A 21,951-nucleotide genomic window follows, 5' to 3' on the forward strand; every position below is an offset into this window, starting at 1 on the left:
AAAAGAAGAAAGAAGGGGAATATGCTGATTATTAAAATTATTGTGAGGATGTAATTGTGGGTGCAGGAGAAGCACCAAACATTTTTCTATCATTAAATATGGTACCAAAAGATGAAACAGTAGCAGGCGTAACTGTGTTTTTACCGTCAAATGCTGCAGGTGAATCGAGAGGCGTCTTGAGTGTCATCTTCTTGTTGAATTTCTGACCTGTTCTCTCAGTCTCCCAGTCCTCCCACTTCTTCATGACAAGGCGAGTTGGATCGAATTTACCGTCTGCGTCTCCATGCGAATCACCCTTCTTTTCGCCTACTACAACACGCGTAGCGCCCCAACTGAAGTCATCGAAATGCCAGAATGAGTAGAGGGGCAGAACAAGATTCCAAATGGGCAAAGCAATGAGGTACACTATGATCAGCACAAATAGTCAATGTCATTGCACACACACACACACACAAACAATTGCTCAAAATAACTTACCAAGCATCCATAGCACATAAATGAATTTAAAGGTGGTGATTGAAATCAGGACTGCAGGAAGACCAAGAATAGCAATCAACAGAGCAAGCGATTGCCATTGAGGGTCACTTGAAATGGCTGTATTCACAATCAAGTAAACGGTCATGACGATAGCAGCAGGCAATACCAGAGTACCGATCAAATCAATAAACACAGAGAACTGCATGGACAAACAAGCAATACCACAGAGGTCAGATACCAACACCAATTCCATCAAGTTGTGCACAGTCGAATTGATCCAACGACGACGCTGAGAGAGCAGCACCTTGAACTCATCAGGTACCACTGTCTTACAGCGTGCCTGAGGTACAAACATCATTTGACGTCTGGGGAATGTACGCAACATCAGAGTCGACAAGAAACGATCTTCACCGAGCAACAGCAGATTCTTTTCATGCAATGTAGTCACCACGTTCTGATTGTACTCCAAGATGATATCAGGGTTAGCCAAGATGGGCACCCAGGCACCGTTCTTGGGCGACTTGATACGGTACATACTGAAACAACCAGGCAAGCAAGTGACAATACCAAACAGGGATTCAAATGCTTTGGCATAGTGATGAGAAATGTAGTATTCAAAGACCTGAATAGCAGTGACCCCTATAATATGAGTTAATATAAGCGTATCCGTGATGTGCATGTTGGGGCGGTAGCACTTACAGGATGATCGTTTGTTGGCAATTCTGGTTTCACCACACAAGCCCATGATAGTAATGTCGTTAGCCATAGCAGCCACCATATAAGTCAAAGCATCAGGTAGAACCTTGGTATCAGCATCCACCTATGCGGAACACAAGTTAATATGACACACGCACACACACACACACACACACATCATGTGTGGCTGCTTACCATCAAGACCAATTCAAATTTATCAGGTGTAACACCTTTCATCAACCATGTCATCTTCCAGAATATTTCATAATCCAGCTCGGATAAGCGATCATTGAACAAGACACGTTGAAAGTAACTCATTAAGATGAGCTATGATCAAAGTGGAGATGGTTTGTTAGGACATGGTGTCATGACAGCATCATCTTGGTCGAATTACTTACTTGGGAATCACGTTTACCACGATTACCAGCTTTAGGAAGATTAGCTTCTTCTTCTGTACCACATTTAACAATGGTAATACAAGGAACACCTTTGTAATGGCCGGCATACTACAAAGCTCTATATCAATACCATGTCCGCCTCTTTTCTTGTGTAAAAGCTTACCACTTTAGCCATGTTCAGTTGCTTCTCTCCGTCCGCAATGGCAAGGTATGATGCTGGCTTAGGATTAGTCATGGTAGGATCGAGATCCATCATGCTGACAACAATGTCCGGAGTCGATTTGGTCTCACCATGACCTGTAATCATACCATCAGCAATAACAAAGAAAATCTGTATGTGCGTGTCAACACAATCAATGTCCAAAATATACCATTCTACGACACATACCTTGTGCTTCTTGGAAAAGGTAGTTTCCGCCAAACTGTCCATGGTGATGCGAAGACCTTCTTCGCCTTCAGAGTAACATGTTACCAACATGACGGTGTACAGCTCAGTAGTGACAATATCGGATTGTGCGCCACCTAAACCAACAGCAGAGCTTTGCTCGCTAAAAGGGGTGTTACGAGATGAACCTGAACCCAACGAAGTTGAAGATGCGTTCTGAACCACGCCGTAGTTGTTGTAGGGTCCAGGAATATGGTTTGCAGGATCGTTATTACCACCTTTGATGGAACGCCAAGCTAACCAATTTGATCTGCCACCAGGCTTGGTCAATCGACGACTGATGAACCATTGGAAGAGCAATGCCATCGAATAACGAATGACAATCATGACAATGATAACCACCAACATGAGTGTCATGATCATGGAATCCGCGATACAGCCACCCGTCTCGGTTTCCATGATGCCGACCTTGTAGCGAGCGACAAGACACTTGCGAGCATCTTTGCCTGCTTGAGAGTACAGGAGAGCATATGATAAATCATTTGCTAGGTTGTTACGTATAGCACGATCCACATCGGCCCCAAAAGGAGGAGTGGGATTATTCAGGAATTTTGTCAGATTCAGTACTACAAGTTTCAAGCGTTTAGTGTGCATACATCACAACAATGATGTTCCCTTTTATATATATATATACCTGAATCACCTACTAAGGCTAGGCCACGACCATACACCAAGTTTTTATTTAGGTCTTGCCAGTCAAAGCCAAGAACAGCTGAAGATCTAAAGAAGCGCTGCAGTTCAACAAGAGAGAAACAGGTATTGTTGGGAGCAGGGAAGGTGCCGCCGTAGGGGTTGTTGAGAGCACAGTTGGTCAGTTTCATGGAGGGGTATTTGGCGCATGCACCCGTCGTATCACCGTCAAAAATGCTGCTAATGTCAGTGTTCTCATAGTCGTTTGTCAAGTTCATGCCCTTGTTCTGGAAAAATTGCTTCATGACGTCCATGGGGTAGATGGTACCAAATACTCGAACATCGCTGTAATACACTGGAATACGGGCACCGTTTGTCACTCTGGAGAAGGGCGAATTGACATCAGGTGTAGGACACAGTGTCTTATTGAGACCGTAGGTAATAAAGGCAAGCGCACCACACAAGAGCAGGATGATATAACACAAGGACAATTTTTCTCTCCATGCTTGCTGCACCATAGCGTTTCGTTTTCTCAAGCATACACGTAAAAACCAATTAGGAATACAGCAGGTCATCAAGAAAGCGAGCCATGCCCACCAACTGGTGAGCACTTTGACCTTTTCTTCTGGCACAGGTGGCTTCTTCTGCTGCTGTTGTGACATTTGCGGCTGATTCAATAGGGCCTCTTGCTGCTGCTGTTGTTGTTGCATTTTTTGTTGCTGCAATTGACTCTGCAGGCGATTGGGCATTGGATAGTTATTAGGACGAGGTCTCTGTTGTGGGTGACCGGCGCCAGGCTGCTGTTGCTGCATATTTCCACCATAGTATCTCTGCTGCTGTTGCATGCGCTGCTGTTGAGAAGGAGATCGAATCATACCTTGACGAGGACGCTGTCTCTCAGGACGAGAGAGAGATCTAGATCGATTCATACTCACTCTGCGATAAGGGCCCTGACCACCCATTGGGCCCGGAGGTACCATGGGCTGCTGCTGTGGAGGTCTCATGGGTCTTCCACCACCTTGAGGCATGCGCTGTGGAGAAGGTTGTTGATTTGGCTGTCTGGAGGACTGATACATGTAGTTGCCAGACTGTCTGGATTGCGGTTGTTGATGAGAGGGAGGGCGTCTTTGCTGCTGTTGCTGTTGCTGGTTATGAGGTGGAGGACGAGGACGATTAAACTGATCCATGCCGTAAGATTGAACTCTTCCTCTTGACTGCTGCTGCTGTTGATGCTGCATCTGAGGCGATGATGATGGCGGTCTCATTGCATAAGGTGATTGTGATAATCGAGGATCAGGTCTATACCCGCCAGATCGATTATTTGGATTTGACATGATCTGAAATTTCAGACGCTCAGAAGAGAATATTTACAGTATTGGAAAAAGAAGAGAAGGAAAGAAAAGGGAAGAAAAGAAAAAGGGAAAGGAATCCCCTCTTTTTAAGGTGATTGTTACTATTTTCATCCATTTGGAAGAAAGAAATCTTTGTGTGTGTAAATGTAATACTATTCTTTATTGGGTGCAACTTTTTTTATGTGTGTGTGTGTGTGTGTGTGTGTGTGTGTGTGTGTGGCCCCTGGAAAACATGGTTTATTATTGATTCAAGTGTAACCACAGAAGCTATTTTTATATCGCGTACATTTTGGGATAATGGGTGTTTAAACAAGATGTGCTAGCCAAACAAAAAAATTTCGTTAGATGTCTTGTGTAAACATGTAAAATATTCTATAGAAAACCTACATTGCGATGGGCCAATCAAAGCAGAGGTGTCTTGCACAGTTACTTGATGAAGTCTATTATTAAATCTATATTGCACTCGAAGGCGCTTCTTCTCGCCCAAGCATGGATCATAGAATCCCAGAATGTTTGTCTAAACTTATTTAGTGTCCCATCCTCATAATTAATCAGAAACCCAACACCAAACTTACCTTTGAATGGCCGCCTGGGATTGTCAGTCGAGACTCATTGACTAGTGTTTGAATCACGGTGGTAACGTCGATCACTCCCTCGACCTCATCTTCCTTGTCATTGTCATTTTCTAAATTCTCTAAATGACCGTACCAAGCCTTGACAATAACAAGACCTATTTGGCAATTCAGATAATTACAGTCAGCATCTCATCCCATCCCTTTAAGCCTCCATTTTTATATATAAACAAACATTACCGTTAGACTTTTTCTCTTCTTGCTTCTTCTTTCTATCAGCAATATCCATCATCAAGGTTTGTGCATCCAAAGCTTCTTGCTTGCGATTAGCAAGATACTCTGAATGCTCTTCTCTCAGTTCATTGATTTTTCTATTGTAAGAATGTATGAGCATCTAATAGCTTGTATAGAACACACAGAACTTCATCATCTGCAACAACAATAACTTACTCTTTGATGAGCCTCTTGCGGCGGGGTTTCAAGACCAACTGATCAAGGGCTACCGCAACGGAAGCTGGGATCACAGCACCGAAGAACGCTAATTTAAGGTCAAACTCGGATGCAAGAATTATAGGTAATACAGCCTTTTGTCCAAGACGAGAAACCCTAATAGGATGTGATATTAATACCCCTCTCTGTGTCTCTCTTTGTATAATTATCTGCCCCCCCTTTATTTCCTTGGTCTCCTTACCTGAATTTCACGACAACTCCAAGAGGCAATCCACATTCCATCGACATGCCAATTCGTACATGTTCCGTCATTTTATGATCGCTGCCAATGCTAACCACAACACCGCCTTCTGATGATAAGGTGCAGGACATACGAAGACGTGCTTGATTGGGCAATTTGTAGGTATGTTCACCAGCAATGTGGGACGACATGATACCCGTCTATTCTCGTGAGATGGTGAGTACTGGTTTTTGGTACATCAAAGACACTTTACCTGAATTTCTCCACTGTAATTACCATGTTTATTCATGCCTGCCATACCAAGTGATACAGAAGATCTGTCCATCTTTTGGGAGATATCGCCACCCCACCCAAACAAAGACCATTCACCAGTGCGATACGTCATGTAACCTGTAGTGGCCGAGAAAAGTCGGCGCCCGACAGTGGCAGAAAGTACAGGAGGGTCGTACACGGAGTTGAGTTGAGCGGTGGTATTTACAAAGCTATATACACAGTATAATTGTGAGTCTGTCAAGATCGTCAACATTTGGTTTATATTACCTGTCTGCAGAAATTGAATAATAAGTTTTTAATGAAAGCATTCTTGGCTTGAGCAATGTAGCAGTAATCTATCAAATGATACACAAATTTAGTTAATATCATTGGCACCATCGTGATATTAAGGGTACTGCTGCTGCTGCTGCTGCTGCCCTTTCCCCCCTTACCTCTCCCCATAATTTAGGGGACACTGTATGACGAATAGTACCCAAGACGTTACCACCACCCATACCAGATCTGGAGACCATGGATCCACCGATCACTACATGAGTCTGAGGTCCAATTTGCGTCTAGTGATGAATGGCAACATGTTAATGTTATGAATCTTCACCGTTTTGTCTCATTTTAATACCTCGAATGAATGGCGCATAAATAATTGCTGTGTCTGTGCTTTGGAAAGTGCATGAACAATACGGTTTCTCTTTTTGGCAGGTTGAATTTGTTGTCCAAATCCAGCAAATACAGGTGGCTCGTAAGGATCAAACACTTGTGTTGCGTTCAATGTCAATTGGAATTCTCCTCTGGATCTCACTAGATTTTCCAAATCCTGCTCTCTCTTTTGGCGAGCCTTCTTTTCGTATTCTTCTCTCAACTAGAGTGACATGCGTTAGCTTGGCTGGATCTGATGCAGCTGCAAGGAGCTTCTTACTTCCTCAGTTGATTTGTAACGAGGTCCAATGTCCCATGATGCATTCAATCCCTCTTCGCCGTATGTGTCATAAATGATTCTCTTTTGGGGATCAGATAGAACTATGTTGTGTGGTTTCAACATTCGATTGAATTGAATGATCCTGTTGCTAGTGTGCCTACCTTCATATGCCTTTTGAATCACTTGGAATCTCGATTCTGCCATCTTCTTCTTGCTCTCATCGGTATGCTACGTAACAAGTCAATATACATATCTTTATCGACGCATTGAGGGAGTCTACCTTATCAGGATGGAAGAAACGGCATAACTTCTTGTAAGATTCTTTAATCTCTTCGTCGGTTGCCTACACCATACATATGATTGCACATACCGTGAATAACGTATCATCAGGCGAGTATATTAAAAGTTACCTTCTTGGAAATGTTCAGAATGCCGTAGAAATCAGCAGACGAAGGTGCCAGGTCTTTTTCAAGTTTCTTTAAATCATCGTCATCTACTTCATGTTCTGTAGGATCGTTCACTGTGTGCGTATACTCATAAGGATCCATCTTGAGATAATTATAGCGTGTGGCAAAAGAAGAAAAAAAAAAGCAGGATACCCTTGTGAGGGTGGGGTGAAATGTATATAATGCGCTTTAGGAATACAAAGTGACTCTTTCGGCCGGGCAGCTGTGTATCTATCGTTGCCCCTGTTGCCGCTCTTCTGTTGGCGAATTGTCTATAACAGTTTGATTTCGTGCCACACCCAATCATAACAAGATAAATTTATGGCCCCTACACACTTTCGAAGCCTCAAAAAGAAAAGTTGATCTTACACACAATTTGGTGGATTGGCGTTATTCAATAAAAGGCTTCAAAAAATAGCATGGCTAAAAACAGTGCTATGCAATTTGCCACCTACTTTCCATATGCTTCAAAAGCATCTATCGCTGTATTGCCTTGATGATGGAAAGAGCATTGAATTTGCCAGCCGGCCCACAAGCTGCCAAAATTGATTCAAATCCAGAACATTTATTCTGTTAAAGATTGGCCAAATCTCGCTTTTTTTCGACTTGATTGAACTCTTTTGCGAGATTCGACTATATAAGTTGTAATGATCATCCTTTGCTTCCTAATACAATCTCGAAGTACTTTTCAAGGCGCATCCAATGGTACCAAGTAAGGTAGATGTCTTGAGTAAATTTACTGAGCAATTTATGAAAATATGAAAAGAGCTTTTTGGCCAAAATGTCGAAATTGTACATATCAAAATCCCACAAAGATGATTTCAGTGGTTACGTTAAATTGATAGAAACATTTTGATTCAAGATATACCATAGTAAAAGTCTCCATTTTCAAGGTGAAAAACGCAATCGTTTGATTTTCGATGAAAACCATGAGGGGTACCTCATGCTTTTTGGTCGAATTTTGACCATGTTTTTTTGATCCCCAAAAAATTGAGAAATAGTGGCAATAAGTAACTGCCAGATGAGAGCAATTGCTTGGTGCTATTCTAGCGGTCTAAAACAACTTCTAACGCAAGAAAACGCGACTCAAATGCACTCAGATTTTGCTGTATTAGGGACACTAAGGACTGAAAAGGGGAAATACCAGTATGCTGCTTACCCGTATATGTAATAGCTACGTGTATATGGATGTATAGCATCAGATAAGAATCAGATACACAGGTAACATGAAAGGTTTTCATGCGTAAGGGGAGGATTAAGATGGAAGTAGCAGTATTTTGTTAAGCTGCGCAAGGGCAATTGGTAGCGCGAGCTGCCGCTGTCTAGGCTGGTTCTCACCAAAGAAGCGAAGGTAGACGGCCACCCGAAGCATAAACACGCTCGTACAATATATTATATTTTGCTCCGAGACTACAAATGCAAGGCTATAGATCTGGCTCTCGCCTATTGATATCATTCATAAAAGTATCGCGTTAAATTGACGGCATGGTACTGGAACAAAAAGACGCCTTCAAACTTGGACTTGCTGGTGAGCAACACATTGTTAATGGCACCAACTTGAGCTCTTTTATCAATTCGGAGGCCTCGAAGCGCAATGCGCTTAGGCACAAAAAGCACAAAGATCTCGATGTAACGCTTGCCTTGAGAGCCATTGAGCTGTATGTGGCAAAAAAAAATACCATAGAAGATCTTTGCAATGCCTTGATGTGTATGTTGTCGCATTACATATACCTTCGTAATGGCTCTTCTCGTGGTGCAGAGCTGGTAGTTCCCCAGTTTGTGGTATACGAAAATAAAGAGCCAACGCTTCGTTCAGGTCTGCTCTTCTCTGATGACTGAAAGCATAACCAACCAGTTTCACCATCTACAGACTGGTGGGTATATCCACAACATGCTTGTAGAGACATGTCCGCTGATGCTGCCCTTTATTTACTTATTTACTAGTTTTCAACCCAACGGTAAACCTTTCCCCAGTCTGTACACATCCAGAGATTGTTTCGCAATCAAGCTTTTCAAGTCATCAAGTTCTACAGAGAGTATGAATTCTACGACGCACGGCGCTGCAGTGAAGCGTGGTCTGCTACTTGTATCAATTTCTCCAAGGCTACTCACGTGTTTCATGGTGCTTGTGCTCGTATAACTGATGTATTTCGGGTCTATGAGAGCCAAATACGCAGAAATGGCCACTGGAACTGTAGCAGCATGAATAAACTGCTTTATGGGCCTACCTCTAAATCTGATGAGACAGCTTCATGGCCCTCCGAAGGAGATGAGTCAGGAATCCGGACGCTCAGGTCATGGGTGCTCTCTCAATTAACTGGAGCTAACTGGGTTGCCTTTACCTATGTCCTTTCTGAAATCTACTCCTCATGGTACTTTGAAAGTGCAGTTGGAACAATGCTTGACCGTTTTATCTACCAAGGAGTACTTTTGTACCGCCGAAGGAATTGCAGCGAATGGCGTTTACAAAAGCAGAGCAATGCTTTGATTGTATTAACAAGGGTAATGCGTAGAAGACGGCTACTGCAGTTGGTTTCCTCGCGCTGTTGCGATCTTTTTGAGAACAATTTCCCTTCATAACTCTGTACAAATGCGAAAGCGATTCCCTGACCATTTTATCTGGCATCATGTCATATTGGAACAACCATTGTACAAGAAATTCAACGAGTAAGTTGTAGGCGTATTTACAATCACTCTCCTTGAAGTAAGCTCGTTGAAATTTCAAAGATTTGTCTGTCAAGGCACAAGACCAAGAGGCCAAAAATCCAGTTAGTATGCAACTATATGCTATTGTGTTTTTCATCGAGCAAAAATCGACGACAATTGAATCGCAAATGGCATCAAATATGTTGCAAATAAGCAGCAAGATAAAGTAGATAATACAGCATGTCAGTGACATCTCAACTGGCCGTGCCCCACTCAATATCAATATCACAATCCCAAAAAAAAAGATTAACCACGCCTGTTGTTACAACAAACGCCGCTGCTTCCGATGCCGCCTCCTCCAGTGTTGCTGTCTCCAATGCTGCTCTCTCCAACAGTATGGCTCCTATGTTGGCACTTCTCAGACCCAACGCTCCCCAATTCCTGTTCCTTTTGTCATTCGTACGGTTCTATATACTTACAAACTGAGCAGAAAAACGTAGATTTAAAGGCTTTGTAGCGAGAATGGCATATTGAGCTTGGTGGTCAGCCTTCTGCTGTTTCATGGAGCAAGGAGAATCCTAGTTGATAGTACGACGACAAGACATTTTATTACAAAAGACTTCGAATCATCGACAAGATCCAGTCATACGCTGAAGAGAAGGGCATCGCTTAGAAAACTACTTTAAAACTAGCAATGAATCTTCAGAATTACCACAAGACTAAGTTGTGTGCCATGTCCAAAGTTTTAAGTCTGGTTTTTGGCGTTTGACTTATATACTGTATATGTATTTCATTTCATCGTTTTCTTTAAACGTTTATCAATGAATAAAAAATGGCTTCTGTGCCCTTCAATGACGGCTGAGACGATCCTAGTATATCCTATCTATTGAAGTTGATGAAATTTTCTGTTATTCATGTTCTCTGTAGCTTTTGATGTGTTGATTCAAGTAATTTTGAAGCTCTTATATATCGAAATTAGCCAATTTCGATATTATATCATTGAATTTGGGGAACTTTAATGACTTTATTTACTTTGAACTTTCATTTGGCTATACCTGCTTTTCGATTTGTTCAGCTACCGTAAGGCTACTATACCAGAGAGGCTGTTAATCAATATCTACGTCCCAAGCTTTTTCTTGCTGTAACATTGATAGTAATGAAACAAAATTGTGTACCGTATAGTGATAAGCTCAAGAGTACAAAAAGTAGAAAGACTCACTTTTGCATTATGAGCTTGATCCAGTTTCTTGTCTTAATTTATATTCATGTTTAATCGAGCGATAAGGTTTCTAGTCTATTTCCCATCTTGATATAGACTTTATCTATATTGAATACATTTGCTACAATTTCTTCTATAACTTGAGGTGGTATATGGATTGATGCTATTGTTGATTGTTTCAATGACCATGCTATGCTTGCATGAAAGCGAGGAGGATTGTAAAAGACAGGCTTATGATATTCTCTCATGACATTGTCAACATGTTTCATGCATTTGAACAACTACCAACAGACGCAATCAGTATATGATCGGAACAACTAAAAGTAATGCCTACTTGATTGTATCCGTGTCCTATCTCTAAGGTCAAGAAGGATCGAGTCTTTTCGTCATTTGTCAGATGTGATACTTGAGCAAAAGAAACATCAAATCTCTTTATATTACGGAGTGCAGCTTTGATGGATCTTGTGAATGGAGCCAATTGATATTTTCGCAAATAGACAGGCCTGCTCAAGCTGATATGTTGTTCGGGAAGCATCTCTGCATGTTTGAGATAAGGATGAAACGCTAGCAATTCATGAGAGAGCTCAACTTTGATGTAATTTAGTCAGTCAAAGAATTTGGTTTTTTCCCAATTCAAATATCAAACCTTTGCAATAGACATAAGTGGCCCAACTATCGTATTGATGCGGTACAGTGCGAACACGCCCTTGATGGTCGTAAGAGCTATCGGTTCTACTAGACTCTGGTTTATCAAAAAACGATGGTAGTTTTGGCATACTAGATATACTTGAAGGTGGTTTAATTGCAAATCAAGAATGAGAAATGAGAGTTGGTGTACCTTTCGTATGAAGTATTGCTAAATGTATTTCGTTTCGAATTGACAATGTGTTCATTTTGATCGTCAATATCTTGATCATCATCAGAGGATTCGTATTGCACAAGTGAATTCATGGAGAGATAGATGTAGAAAGAGCAATGACAACTTCTGCAGAAGATGAATTCAAATGATTTGATGACTGTTGCTTTTACAACTCAGTGTTGTTGTGATGTTCTTGTGAATCTCATTTTCTTTCTTATATACCAAACACAACTACAATAGCATGAAACAGGAGTCCATGTTGAGCCCAATAAACAACGATGATGGTTAGTTTTGATATAAGGCAAATGTTCTTTACGAGTGACATTTTCTTTTTGTGATTGTCAGACATGGATGTTGTCTTGTCTGCCGCTGGTATGACTGAAGATATTGTAGAGGACTTCGCCAGACAGCTCGATGAAGGTATTTGCAAATGCGACGGTGAAGCGACTTTTGGCTCATAAGCAACATGCTCTTAGTCGTGCGTATACAGGATGCGATGGATGCAGAGGTGGATGAAGTTCAGGAACAACGATCGCAAGCAAATGATAGTGATGAAGACGACGATGATGATCGCATGTTTGGATACCAACAGCTACCTCAAGATGATGATGAGGAGGAGGAGCACATGTACGGACAGCTAGCTTCTGAAGATGATGACGACGAAAATCAAATTGACATCAAAGGTCCACTGCAGATTGATGTAGCAGAAGCAGATCAGTTGCAGCCAGGTATCCATGGCAATGGTTGCCTAGCAACGCACATGTCTAACATGTTCATTGATATCTGCTAGAAACTTTTGATCAAATCAAGTCGATTATGAGCAACATCAGGCTATCTGAGGAGGCAATTCCAGGTAAATCACTGAAAGAAAGATGGAAAAAATGAAATTCAATCAACTAAATGTCTGCACTTTTTTTCAAAAAATTTTTTTTTCTTGCAACAAAAAAAATAGAATGGGCAAAAAAAATTCCAGAGGAAGCTTGGCTACCGCGTACCGCGATTGAGAAAAATTAATTTCTCATTTAAAATGTTCAAATAAAAAAAACTGTGTAAAAAAAAAATCGTAGGCAAGGGGAACGAATAGCAATGTGTGCTAGCATCTAATATAGTAAAAACAGATGTTGTGCGGTGACTGGTACAGCATACAATGCCCTATCTATTGGTCAAATCTTTAATGCAAAAAGTATTACCACCTTCACACACTCAGATATCTCCTGTCCCTTTCAAAGCCCAAAAGGAAAAAATTCGCCCTCCTCACAATAATACACCTTTTATTACACTAAGAATTTTATTCTGAAAAATAATTAAAGTAAGTTTTTGACTATGAGATTCAATTTCTAGGTAGATCAATTAACATGTACACATTACAGAATGGCCAAAGAAACTGCTAAGGTTACCAAGCGTGCTACCAAGACTGATGATGCTCAAAAGAAGAAGAGAACCAAGAAGGATCCCTCTGCTCCCAAGCGTGGTTTATCTGCATACATGTTTTTCTCTCAAGATCAAAGAACTACTGTAAAGGAAGAGAATCCTGAGGCCACATTTGGTAGGTTTGGAGCGGTATTGGTAGCTGGTTTCTGTTATTAATTGACTCTTTGATTAGGTCAAATTGGCAAGCTTCTTGGTGAAAAGTGGAAGAACATGTCTGATGAGGAGAAGAAGGTAAATGTCTTGATTGTTTCGACGTTTTGGTCAGATTGACTCATCCTTCATTGATCATGTAGCCCTATGTCAAGAAGGCTGAAGCTGATAAGAAGCGTTATGAAGATGAAAAGGCTGCTGTAAGTTGTTCATGAGTGAAATTGATGCTAAATCGTGATCTAACGTGAAATTTATGCTAATAGCAATAAGAAATTGTTGACTTGAATAATTTCCCCTCTTCTCCCTTCACCATCGCTCTGTTCTATTATCCCCAAGCTCTGTTTTTTTTTTCCTTCTTTTTTTCAAAAATCTAAAGAAAAAACTGCTATCCAATTTATATACATATAACTATTAAAAAAATATGAAACTCGCTTGAAAACTTTATAAACGCGTCTATTGTATTTTATATTAATACTGTAATCTAAGAGAGCATCACATTAAACAACAGATCAGGCTTCTGGAAGTCATTGTGAACTACATTAACAAGCCAGTATCTATCGCCAATCTCTTTGAGGATCTTTTGACTGAAGCTGTTCGGAGCATATTGCTCTTCCCATTCTGTCCATAAACCGAAGGCTTCGTCCTTTGGATTGCATTGATTAGTAAAATACGCGTTTCTAGCTCTAAAATCGATCAATTTACCTTCCATGCTTCAAAACTAGCCTTTTCGATGATGGTAGGTTGAATGATTTCTTTGCCAGGGAAGACGCCCCAGGTAACAGCATTTTGTGCCTCAGCATCTGATACATTGGTTGAGAAATCGCCCTACATTTTTTGATTTAGCGTGCAGTCGACGCATAATATGTCTCATTTCACTCATACCTTTCGATTTGTTGCATAGTAAGTGATCGAATCATCTTTACCGAGACGAGCAAGCAGTTCGGCTACTTGTTGATCAGACACAAAGAATTCAATAAATGCCTTTTGATAGACATAGCCGTTCTTTGGACCCCATCCGTAGATCTTATCTTGACTGGATGCACCATTTACTGCGGGCTGAGAGCTTACAGTCCAATAGCCACGCTGATTGATATCTGTTAATCTTTGTCGAATAGTTTCACTCTCTGTATGCAGAGCCTCTTCACACCATGGGAGCGATTTGACTTGCCCGTTGATATAATTAATGAATAATTGAGCAATGTCTCGTTCCGTTTCAGGCTCTCCCCATTTCAAAATAGCTTGAGATGTCTATTTTACTTGAGTTATATACGTGCCATTCATATACAGCATCTTATACCTACAGGCAAAATTTGGCCCGAACTGTATGTATTTTCACCATAAGCTGCAAATTGGTCAACATCGATAATCTTAAACAATATAAGGTTTCTTCTGTATTACCTGGTGAGCGAGAATCACCATAACGGCCATTAGGGAACTCATCCCATAACTCGGCTTTGGCGGGATCATGTATAGGAGCCCAAGGTGATACCTTATTGACATGCAAACCATTCTAATATGTTTCATGCTGAGCAGCCAGCTTTCTAAACAAATAGCAGACTTACCTCCTTATGCAAATGCAAAGCTTCCAAGATCAATCGAGTAGATCTCTCCAAATTAAGTGTAGAAATGTGGAAATTGCAAATACCTGCCTCGTTGTGCAATCTTTGAATCATTTTCACGGCAAGATTGACACCATATTCCTTGACTTTTTGATCGTCACCCTGACATGTATTTACTTCAGTTGACTGATTTCGAAATACACGCAATAAAACTTTACCTTGATGGCATCCAGATCAGACATGACGTTATCGGGTACCTTGACATTACATAGATTGATCATACGACGGAAGCTTTGGTAGGTTGGAATGGGCATAATGCCAGGTACAATTGGTACCTGAATACCATGAGCTCGGCAGTTTTGCATCCATGTCACACAGGCATCAACGTCGTAGAATAGTTGTGTCATAACAAAGTCAGCACCTGCGTCCACCTTCTCTTTGAGATATTGCATGTCTTGTTCCTTGTCGGGGCAATCAATATGACCTTCGGGATAACCAGCAACACCAATGCAAAATGTATCTCCATATTGCTTGCGAATATACTTGACCAGATCAATAGCATGTTGAAACTCACTATCCACTGGTGTCCAATATTCATGACCTCGAGGTGGATCACCACGCAATGCCAAAATGTTTCGAATACCTGCCATCTTGGCTTGTTCCAGCGCCTCGTCAATTTTTGCTTTTTCCATGTTGGTACAAGTCAAATGCATCAGTGTATCCAAACCGTACAGACTTTGAGCAGTAGTACACAGCTCCAGTGTGCGTTCGTGCGTCGATCCACCAGCTCCCCATGTACATGAGATGAAATCGGGCTCAAGCTGAGCCATACGACCGAGACGATCAATCAAATTGGCAAAACCCTATAAGAAGCATGAATATAAAATGCTTAATCAACATGATGCATGATTTGAATTTACGAGTTCGGTCTTTGGTGGAAAGTATTCAAAACTGTAAGCAATATTGTTGCTCTTTTGTGCCTGCTCGATTTTGTCAATGATTTTCATTTGGATGGGAATAAAGGAATCAAGAAAGTGGGGAATGATGGTGGATAGATGTAAGTTTATAGATGTGACTATTGATGAACGAAGGAACCAAAGCCTTTTTGTGGAGAGAAAGACGCGGCTAATCAATTGAAAGAAGATGATTAACCTTCTATACACTCTCTGATAGGGCATGTCTTATTTCCCGCCTTGCCTCGAGGCATGAATCACTGACCTTCAATGACCAGTACTCTTTTCTGTTTAAACATTGGAAGTAAAACAGGAGATTGAAGCATATCTGCTTAGCTTTGCTTGATCAATACACATCTTATTCCTGAAAGCCAAAAAATTTTATGGCTTATTTTGACAGACACGAGTCAGATGTCAAAACGGCAACAGCTTTTTACTGTTGTTCTGTAGCATTTGGTCCCATTGCTGTAACTCAAAGCGCTCTCTCCTTGGTTGTGCCTTGATCACTACCATTTTTATGGCAAAATTTCGTAATGAGAACATGTTATTTACAAAGTTCTGGCTTCAATATTTCAAAACTAGATCTTGGATGATTTTAAAAATTGACATCCAAAATCGTTTTGTGCATTCAGTATCTGAGGCGAGGTGAGAAATAACGCCTCACAGCAATAATAAGATCTGTGGTAGATCCATGTTAAAGGACATTTAACATTGGGGAGCTGGAAAATCCTAGTGGATAAGTTAGATGACATTGTACGGGTGGCATTTTTAAGCGGGGAGAACGAGTATACCCTAGATTGTAAGGCTTAATAGCGTAAAACACAACAAGCTACAGCTGTCTAGTCCTAAAGGCATAATTCACCAACATGTCAAGTATCTATAAATAACCTGAAAATAGCAAGTTAATGTGAGCCTTTTCGTACGCTCCCATTTTAAAAGTGCCTTCTCAAAATGATGAATGTATGCTATACACTTGCGGAAGTCGGACGGGAGATTGAACATCGATTTTTGAAAAATTGATGCTAGAGCTTTGAAAGTAGCAGGTTGCTATGACAGTTTCCTGCGTAGAAAATGACGGTGCAATTAGATTTCAGATTGGATGCGGCGATGATGAGAAAAGCGAGATTTGAGAAATTTGCAAATTCTGGACAGATGCTGTTGGTAAAATCTTTTGATTAGTATATAAACCGGGGTCATATGTCTATTAAAGATTATAGAGAGTACTTTGGTTGATTAGAGCATGTTTGACTTGGGGTTATTAAAAAGGATGTTGATGAGTAATGAGGGAAAATGTTCCAAATGACCGATTTTCAAAGGGCCATATCTCTGAATTTTACTAAGTGAACGAGAGCTTCAAACTTAATAGCTTCTGTTTTTTTTCAATTCTCTATACGATGGTATGGTTATTATAGATAAATAAAACAAAAAGTTGAATATCCCGTGCATGTAGCTCATAAAATATATGATTTTGAGCAAATTTATGAAGGGAACGTACATCTGGTACTTGGAACTTTTATATTATAATGGATATAACATAGAGCTATTGAATAGTCTTTGTTTTGTGCGAATCCAGTGAGTATTTGTCGAGATATGGTCAAAAAAGAGTATCATGCAAAATCAACGATTTTTCTTCAAAATCTACGTGTGATGGTAAGGAAAAAATTAGGTGATGATTTTTTGGTCAGGACAATATTGTCAATATTTCATGATAGAGTTATGCCAGAGCTTCAAGCAATAGCTCTTTCGATAGGAAATGTTTTGGTCTATAATGTTTAGTAATGCTTAACAAAATGTTTTGATGACAGATACTGATTAATCTTTTGAAAACAGTCAAAAAAATTGCAAAAACAATCGTACCAAATATCAGGTGAACAATGTACACCAGAGACTTGAAACAAATGCCATTTTATTTTCCTTTAAATTCTCTACAAGTTTTATATAAGCTTAAAGGGGTGTTTACTATCAAGAAACGCGTAATTTTAAGGTCGATAGATTTCGGAATCCTATTGATCATCATTCAGAACAATAGAAATTGAAGCTCCGTTGACCTTCCACATATGTACACGACACATGTATGAATTTGACTGAGCATGTTAAAAATCGGAGCGTACGAAAAGGGCCATATTAACTTACTGGTTTCAAGTTATCAATAGATACTTGACATGATGGAGAATCTTGCTTTTAAGGTTAGATAGCTGTAACTTACTTTGTTCAATAATGATAAGATTTGCAGTTTAAAGCATGCACATTCCCCTGCTTAAAAATATCATCTCCAATGTGGATTATCTCATGAAACAGACGTTTCCAATATAATGTTCCCACTAAGAACTTGCTCCAATATCATTATTCTACAACTTATTTAAGTTTGACGAGATTCTAATTTTTTTTACTTATGAGGACCTGGATGTACAAAATATTTTTTAATTTTGAGGTTTTCAACTTTTGGACGATCGAACATCGATTTTTGAAAAAGTGATGCTAGAGCTTTGAAAGTAGCATGTTCTTATATCAGTTTTTTGCCGAGATGACGATGGTGCAATTTAAATTTGCGTAGGTAGCATGGTTGGTGAGAGATGGGAGATCTTTGAAAATAGCTAATTTTGAATAGATGCTGCTAGTAAAACTTTTTATATTATTATATGAATGTGAGATGTATGTGTAGTGAAAGTTGTTGAGGGTACATTTTTTGACTAGGACATGTTTGATGTGAGGTTATGGAAAGTGATGCCAATGAGTAATGACGGAAGATGTTCCAAATGACCGATTTTCAAAGGGCCTGTAATGAAATAGCCACCCAAACGCAACTTAATTGAAAACCAAAGTTCATCAAATAGCACTCATTCAAATTCATGCTATTTGGATCTATTAATGAAAGCGCTCAAATGTACATCAAAAACCCATTTAAAAATACTAAAGTAAAGATACACGCTTATATCGCACATCGTGTGAATGAATCACTCCTGATCACAGTGTATTCAATCACACCCATGATGGTCGTAATAGGTGATGGTATCTTTATCCAAATAGAATTAAATCAATAACAAGCATTTTCAAATATGACAACTATGCCCTGCTGCCATAGTTGCACAATATCCCAGATAAAGGGTTCCACACTTCAATAAAAAACAGCACACCTTAAACTGTCAAGGCTACATTAAATCATGCTATGACAATAGCTCACCCAAGCCCATCAAGGTTACTCAAATCGACCCTTATGGCCAGTGCTCTTGCATTGATTATCACTTTAAATCAAATATCAACAACATTTGCCAGATATCGTAAGAGCAGCACCTACTGCTCTCTATCATCACTAAGCCTACAAGCTAGTTGCAAAGGTATAAATAATCTTCTCTTTTTTTTACTCAATTCCAGGGTCTTCAGTTCATTTTATACACAAAATAAAATACAGTTGATTTCTATTGTATTTTTGTTATTGCTTTATTTTTTTTTGTGAAATCTATCTAAACCTGATTTCACTGCATCGCTGACGCTCAAGTTTTAAAATCACTGTAATCGAGCATCTCAAAAAGAAAGATCTGAAAGATCTGATAGTCAGGATTAGAGTAAAAGTGTCTATAACTTAGAGATTGAACTCTATACAATGCAAAACATCAGGGACATTAGACAGAACTGTAATTTACTCACATCTTTGTCAGCACAAAATACTACTACGCCTTATTTTCAGGCCAAATTCTGTCCAAACGTAGCCATTTTGAAGCGCGAATTACTCATGCTACAAAGCGTTTTGAGCGCTTGGAATAGCCCCACACGCCTTCTCTTGGCCACGCTTCTATTACTGGTGCTTTATCTCAATTTTTTTGGGTCATTGCAAATTTACTAAAAATCGTCATTTTCACATGAGTATTAGCAAGGGAAGATTCTTGAAAATCAAACGATCGCGTTTTTCACCGCAAAAATGAAGACTTTTCCTATGATACATATTAGATCAAATTAATCGTAAAGATAAAATAAAACATCAGAAGTTGTTTCTCTGGAGCTTTCATAAGCTAAATTTTGACATATTTACAGAAAACCTGTTTTCATACTTTTGCAAATTGCTCATTATTTTCAGTCTGAAAGCTGAACGCAACCAGCATCATTCGATGCGCCTTCATTAACTCTTTATAGACGCATCAGAAAGTAAAGTATAACAAGGACAATTTTCATAGTCAAATTTAGCAAAAACGTTTAAAGAATGTGAAATCAAGTCGAATTTGAACACGAAAAAAATACCCACTGCACAATTTCAAATTAAAGTGCAGCAGTTACGGCTGCCACGGCAGAAGGCTGAGGCCAAATCTACTGGCCGTGACGTCGGTTAAGGCGTCCACTCATTTTTTCCATACCCTCGTTTTTTTTTTTTTTACCCTTTTTGCAAAACGCGTTTAATATCAAACCACATTGGTTTTGGAACCCTTTTGATTGAAAATAACACTCTAGCTTCTGATAACACGGCCTTGCATTGTTAAAAGCACTTGATACTGCTTCTTTAAAGTGGAATATAGTAGGTACTATTCGATAACGAGCACTAGAAGACGTAAAATCAGTACTAATCGAATTTGTTTATTAGGTTTCGATAATTTTCTGCCTGTTTGACGTCGGTGCTGCTGCCATTACTTCTCTGCTATCTCTGCTATTTGCTTCTCTGGTTTACTATGTCTGGTGGTTGCTTCGTTGGTCTCTATCTCTGGTGGTTGCTTCTTTAATCTTTGTCTGGTCTCTGGTGCCGTTCGTTCTTTGGTTTTTCTATGATGCTGGTGTTGCTGCTGGTGTTGCTGCTGCTAGTCTGGTCTTTCTTCTTGGTCTGCTGTCTCGGTTGTATGTTTGTTCTCTGGTCTATCTCTGGTAGTTGTCTATTCTCTGCTGGTCTATCCGTGGCTGTGGCAAGTGGTAAGTAACTTTTTTCTTTTGGTCGCAATGATATAAAACTTCTCTGGACGTTTGTATTATTGCTTTTTTTTCTCGTGATAATGCATTCATGATGTTTGCTTTGTTACGATTTCTTTTTCTTTTGTTGGCTGTGATATGATCAGCTCAACGGATGCTTGCGATGTTGTTGCTTCGTATGTACGAACAACAAGCATGATGTACTGCTATATATCTGTATTGCCGTTGTAATACTATTTTGTTATATGGCCGTGGGTTGTTGTTTGTGTTGCCTCTGTCGCTTCACATGAAACAACATTAGTTACTATGTTGTATTGCACACTTATAATACTGCTGTTGCTCATGCAATTGTGCGTGTTTGTGTTGCTTGACATCCGACTATTACCACCATGCACGTTGCTCATGCATGCATTTTTGTTGCAACAACAATGAGCTGTTCTTAACATCTTTGATGTTGTATTTGTTGTTATGCTCTTCTTTTGACTCACTTTTTTGTGTGAGTGTTCCTTTTTTTTATCTACATGCTACTATACCCCTATAGTAGTATGTTCTTTTCTTCTTTTCCTTTTTTTTTATTATGTTTCTTTCGAAGCATACCTCTTTATTACGTTGTGGTGGATGTGCCTATCGCTGAAGCTCAACAAGACTTTATCCGAGACTAGGAGGTAGATAGGCCGCCTCCACTTGGTTATTGCTACTTACTTTAGTGATGATTGAGAGTCTCAACGCCTGAATCTAAAGCTAGGTGGTGTAAGTAAGGCATGCTCTAGCACCTGAGGGAAATTTGATGATAGTAACAGCTATATTGCTATTATAGCGGCGCTTAAAATTTTGCCTCACATCAAAACAGAGGGAAACCCTCGCAAAATTTTTTTTAGGTCAGCGGAGTTTTCAAGCAATCTGATTGGCTGAGAGGTTGAAGTAGCAAAGGGTTACAACTAGTTAGTTTCCTATTGATCTGTCATTTATGATAGTTTTGTGTTTGTAATAAAAGAGTATCCAAATGGATGCAACTTGTTTAGGATCTATATATCATATCTGAGAGCCACATGTTCAGTAAAAAAAAGGTTTAAAAAAAGCAGATAGAATACTTTTAGAACCCTTTGTATTCGAAATTAGGATAATGTGCAATGAAATGTATATTCTACGACGTCTGTCCTACTGTAAATACGTTAGAAATTTGCTCTAGTTCTAATCTCATTCAATCTTGGAATAATATAATAAATATATTCAGTTCGAATTATATTTCCTCTGTTTATGTTTCGTTATTCTAAACAACAAGAGTCAATATCGAAAGACTACTGTAGTAAAATCGGGTTTAAATGGTATCACCATGGAGCTAATCTGCTGCCTA

At 39.7% G+C, this 21,951-nt stretch overlaps 7 protein-coding genes across 7 annotated transcripts; 3 read left to right on the top strand and 4 right to left on the bottom strand.

Annotated features, from left to right (window-relative positions):
• Positions 1–37: 37 nt before the first annotated feature.
• ATC70_008301 (uncharacterized protein) lies at positions 38–3,980 on the bottom strand (the record flags this gene model as incomplete). The annotated part of the gene is made up of 8 exons (XM_064827552.1): positions 38–405; positions 478–1,116; positions 1,177–1,297; positions 1,369–1,500; positions 1,572–1,679; positions 1,735–1,902; positions 1,960–2,582; positions 2,651–3,980. 8 exons carry the CDS (start codon positions 3,978–3,980, stop codon positions 38–40), a joined length of 3,489 nt encoding a protein of 1,162 aa, XP_064686836.1.
• Positions 3,981–4,303: 323 nt separating this feature from the next.
• On the bottom strand, positions 4,304–6,995 carry ATC70_008302 (uncharacterized protein; the record flags this gene model as incomplete). Its single annotated transcript, XM_064827553.1, has 14 exons — positions 4,304–4,317; positions 4,386–4,515; positions 4,574–4,728; positions 4,811–4,941; positions 5,021–5,176; positions 5,262–5,461; positions 5,515–5,743; positions 5,802–5,869; positions 5,966–6,088; positions 6,151–6,390; positions 6,448–6,548; positions 6,609–6,675; positions 6,728–6,790; positions 6,858–6,995. 14 exons carry the CDS (start codon positions 6,993–6,995, stop codon positions 4,304–4,306), a joined length of 1,815 nt encoding a protein of 604 aa, XP_064686837.1.
• A 1,383-nt stretch (positions 6,996–8,378) lies between these two features.
• ATC70_008303 (uncharacterized protein) lies at positions 8,379–8,732 on the top strand (the record flags this gene model as incomplete). Its single annotated transcript, XM_064827554.1, has 1 exon — positions 8,379–8,732. The coding sequence occupies one exon, from the start codon at positions 8,379–8,381 to the stop codon at positions 8,730–8,732; it is 354 nt and encodes a 117-aa protein (XP_064686838.1).
• A 2,076-nt stretch (positions 8,733–10,808) lies between these two features.
• ATC70_008304 (uncharacterized protein) lies at positions 10,809–11,709 on the bottom strand (the record flags this gene model as incomplete). The annotated part of the gene is made up of 4 exons (XM_064827555.1): positions 10,809–11,039; positions 11,093–11,346; positions 11,405–11,544; positions 11,597–11,709. The coding sequence occupies 4 exons, from the start codon at positions 11,707–11,709 to the stop codon at positions 10,809–10,811; spliced, it is 738 nt and encodes a 245-aa protein (XP_064686839.1).
• A 164-nt stretch (positions 11,710–11,873) lies between these two features.
• RPS18_4 (ribosomal 40S subunit protein S18B) lies at positions 11,874–12,502 on the top strand (the record flags this gene model as incomplete). The annotated part of the gene is made up of 4 exons (XM_064827556.1): positions 11,874–11,901; positions 11,963–12,037; positions 12,094–12,345; positions 12,408–12,502. 4 exons carry the CDS (start codon positions 11,874–11,876, stop codon positions 12,500–12,502), a joined length of 450 nt encoding a protein of 149 aa, XP_064686840.1.
• A 486-nt stretch (positions 12,503–12,988) lies between these two features.
• Positions 12,989–13,467, top strand: ATC70_008306 (uncharacterized protein; the record flags this gene model as incomplete). Its single annotated transcript, XM_064827557.1, has 4 exons — positions 12,989–13,163; positions 13,221–13,279; positions 13,342–13,398; positions 13,462–13,467. 4 exons carry the CDS (start codon positions 12,989–12,991, stop codon positions 13,465–13,467), a joined length of 297 nt encoding a protein of 98 aa, XP_064686841.1.
• Positions 13,468–13,679: 212 nt separating this feature from the next.
• Positions 13,680–15,764, bottom strand: ATC70_008307 (uncharacterized protein; the record flags this gene model as incomplete). The annotated part of the gene is made up of 8 exons (XM_064827558.1): positions 13,680–13,841; positions 13,901–14,023; positions 14,081–14,446; positions 14,500–14,540; positions 14,597–14,708; positions 14,761–14,919; positions 14,976–15,620; positions 15,678–15,764. 8 exons carry the CDS (start codon positions 15,762–15,764, stop codon positions 13,680–13,682), a joined length of 1,695 nt encoding a protein of 564 aa, XP_064686842.1.
• Between the last annotated feature and the right edge of the window lie 6,187 nt (positions 15,765–21,951).

Source organism: Mucor velutinosus, assembly GCF_035048745.1.
Source record: "Mucor velutinosus strain NIH1002 chromosome Unknown tig00001561, whole genome shotgun sequence".
Lineage (NCBI taxonomy): Eukaryota > Fungi > Mucoromycota > Mucoromycetes > Mucorales > Mucoraceae > Mucor > Mucor velutinosus.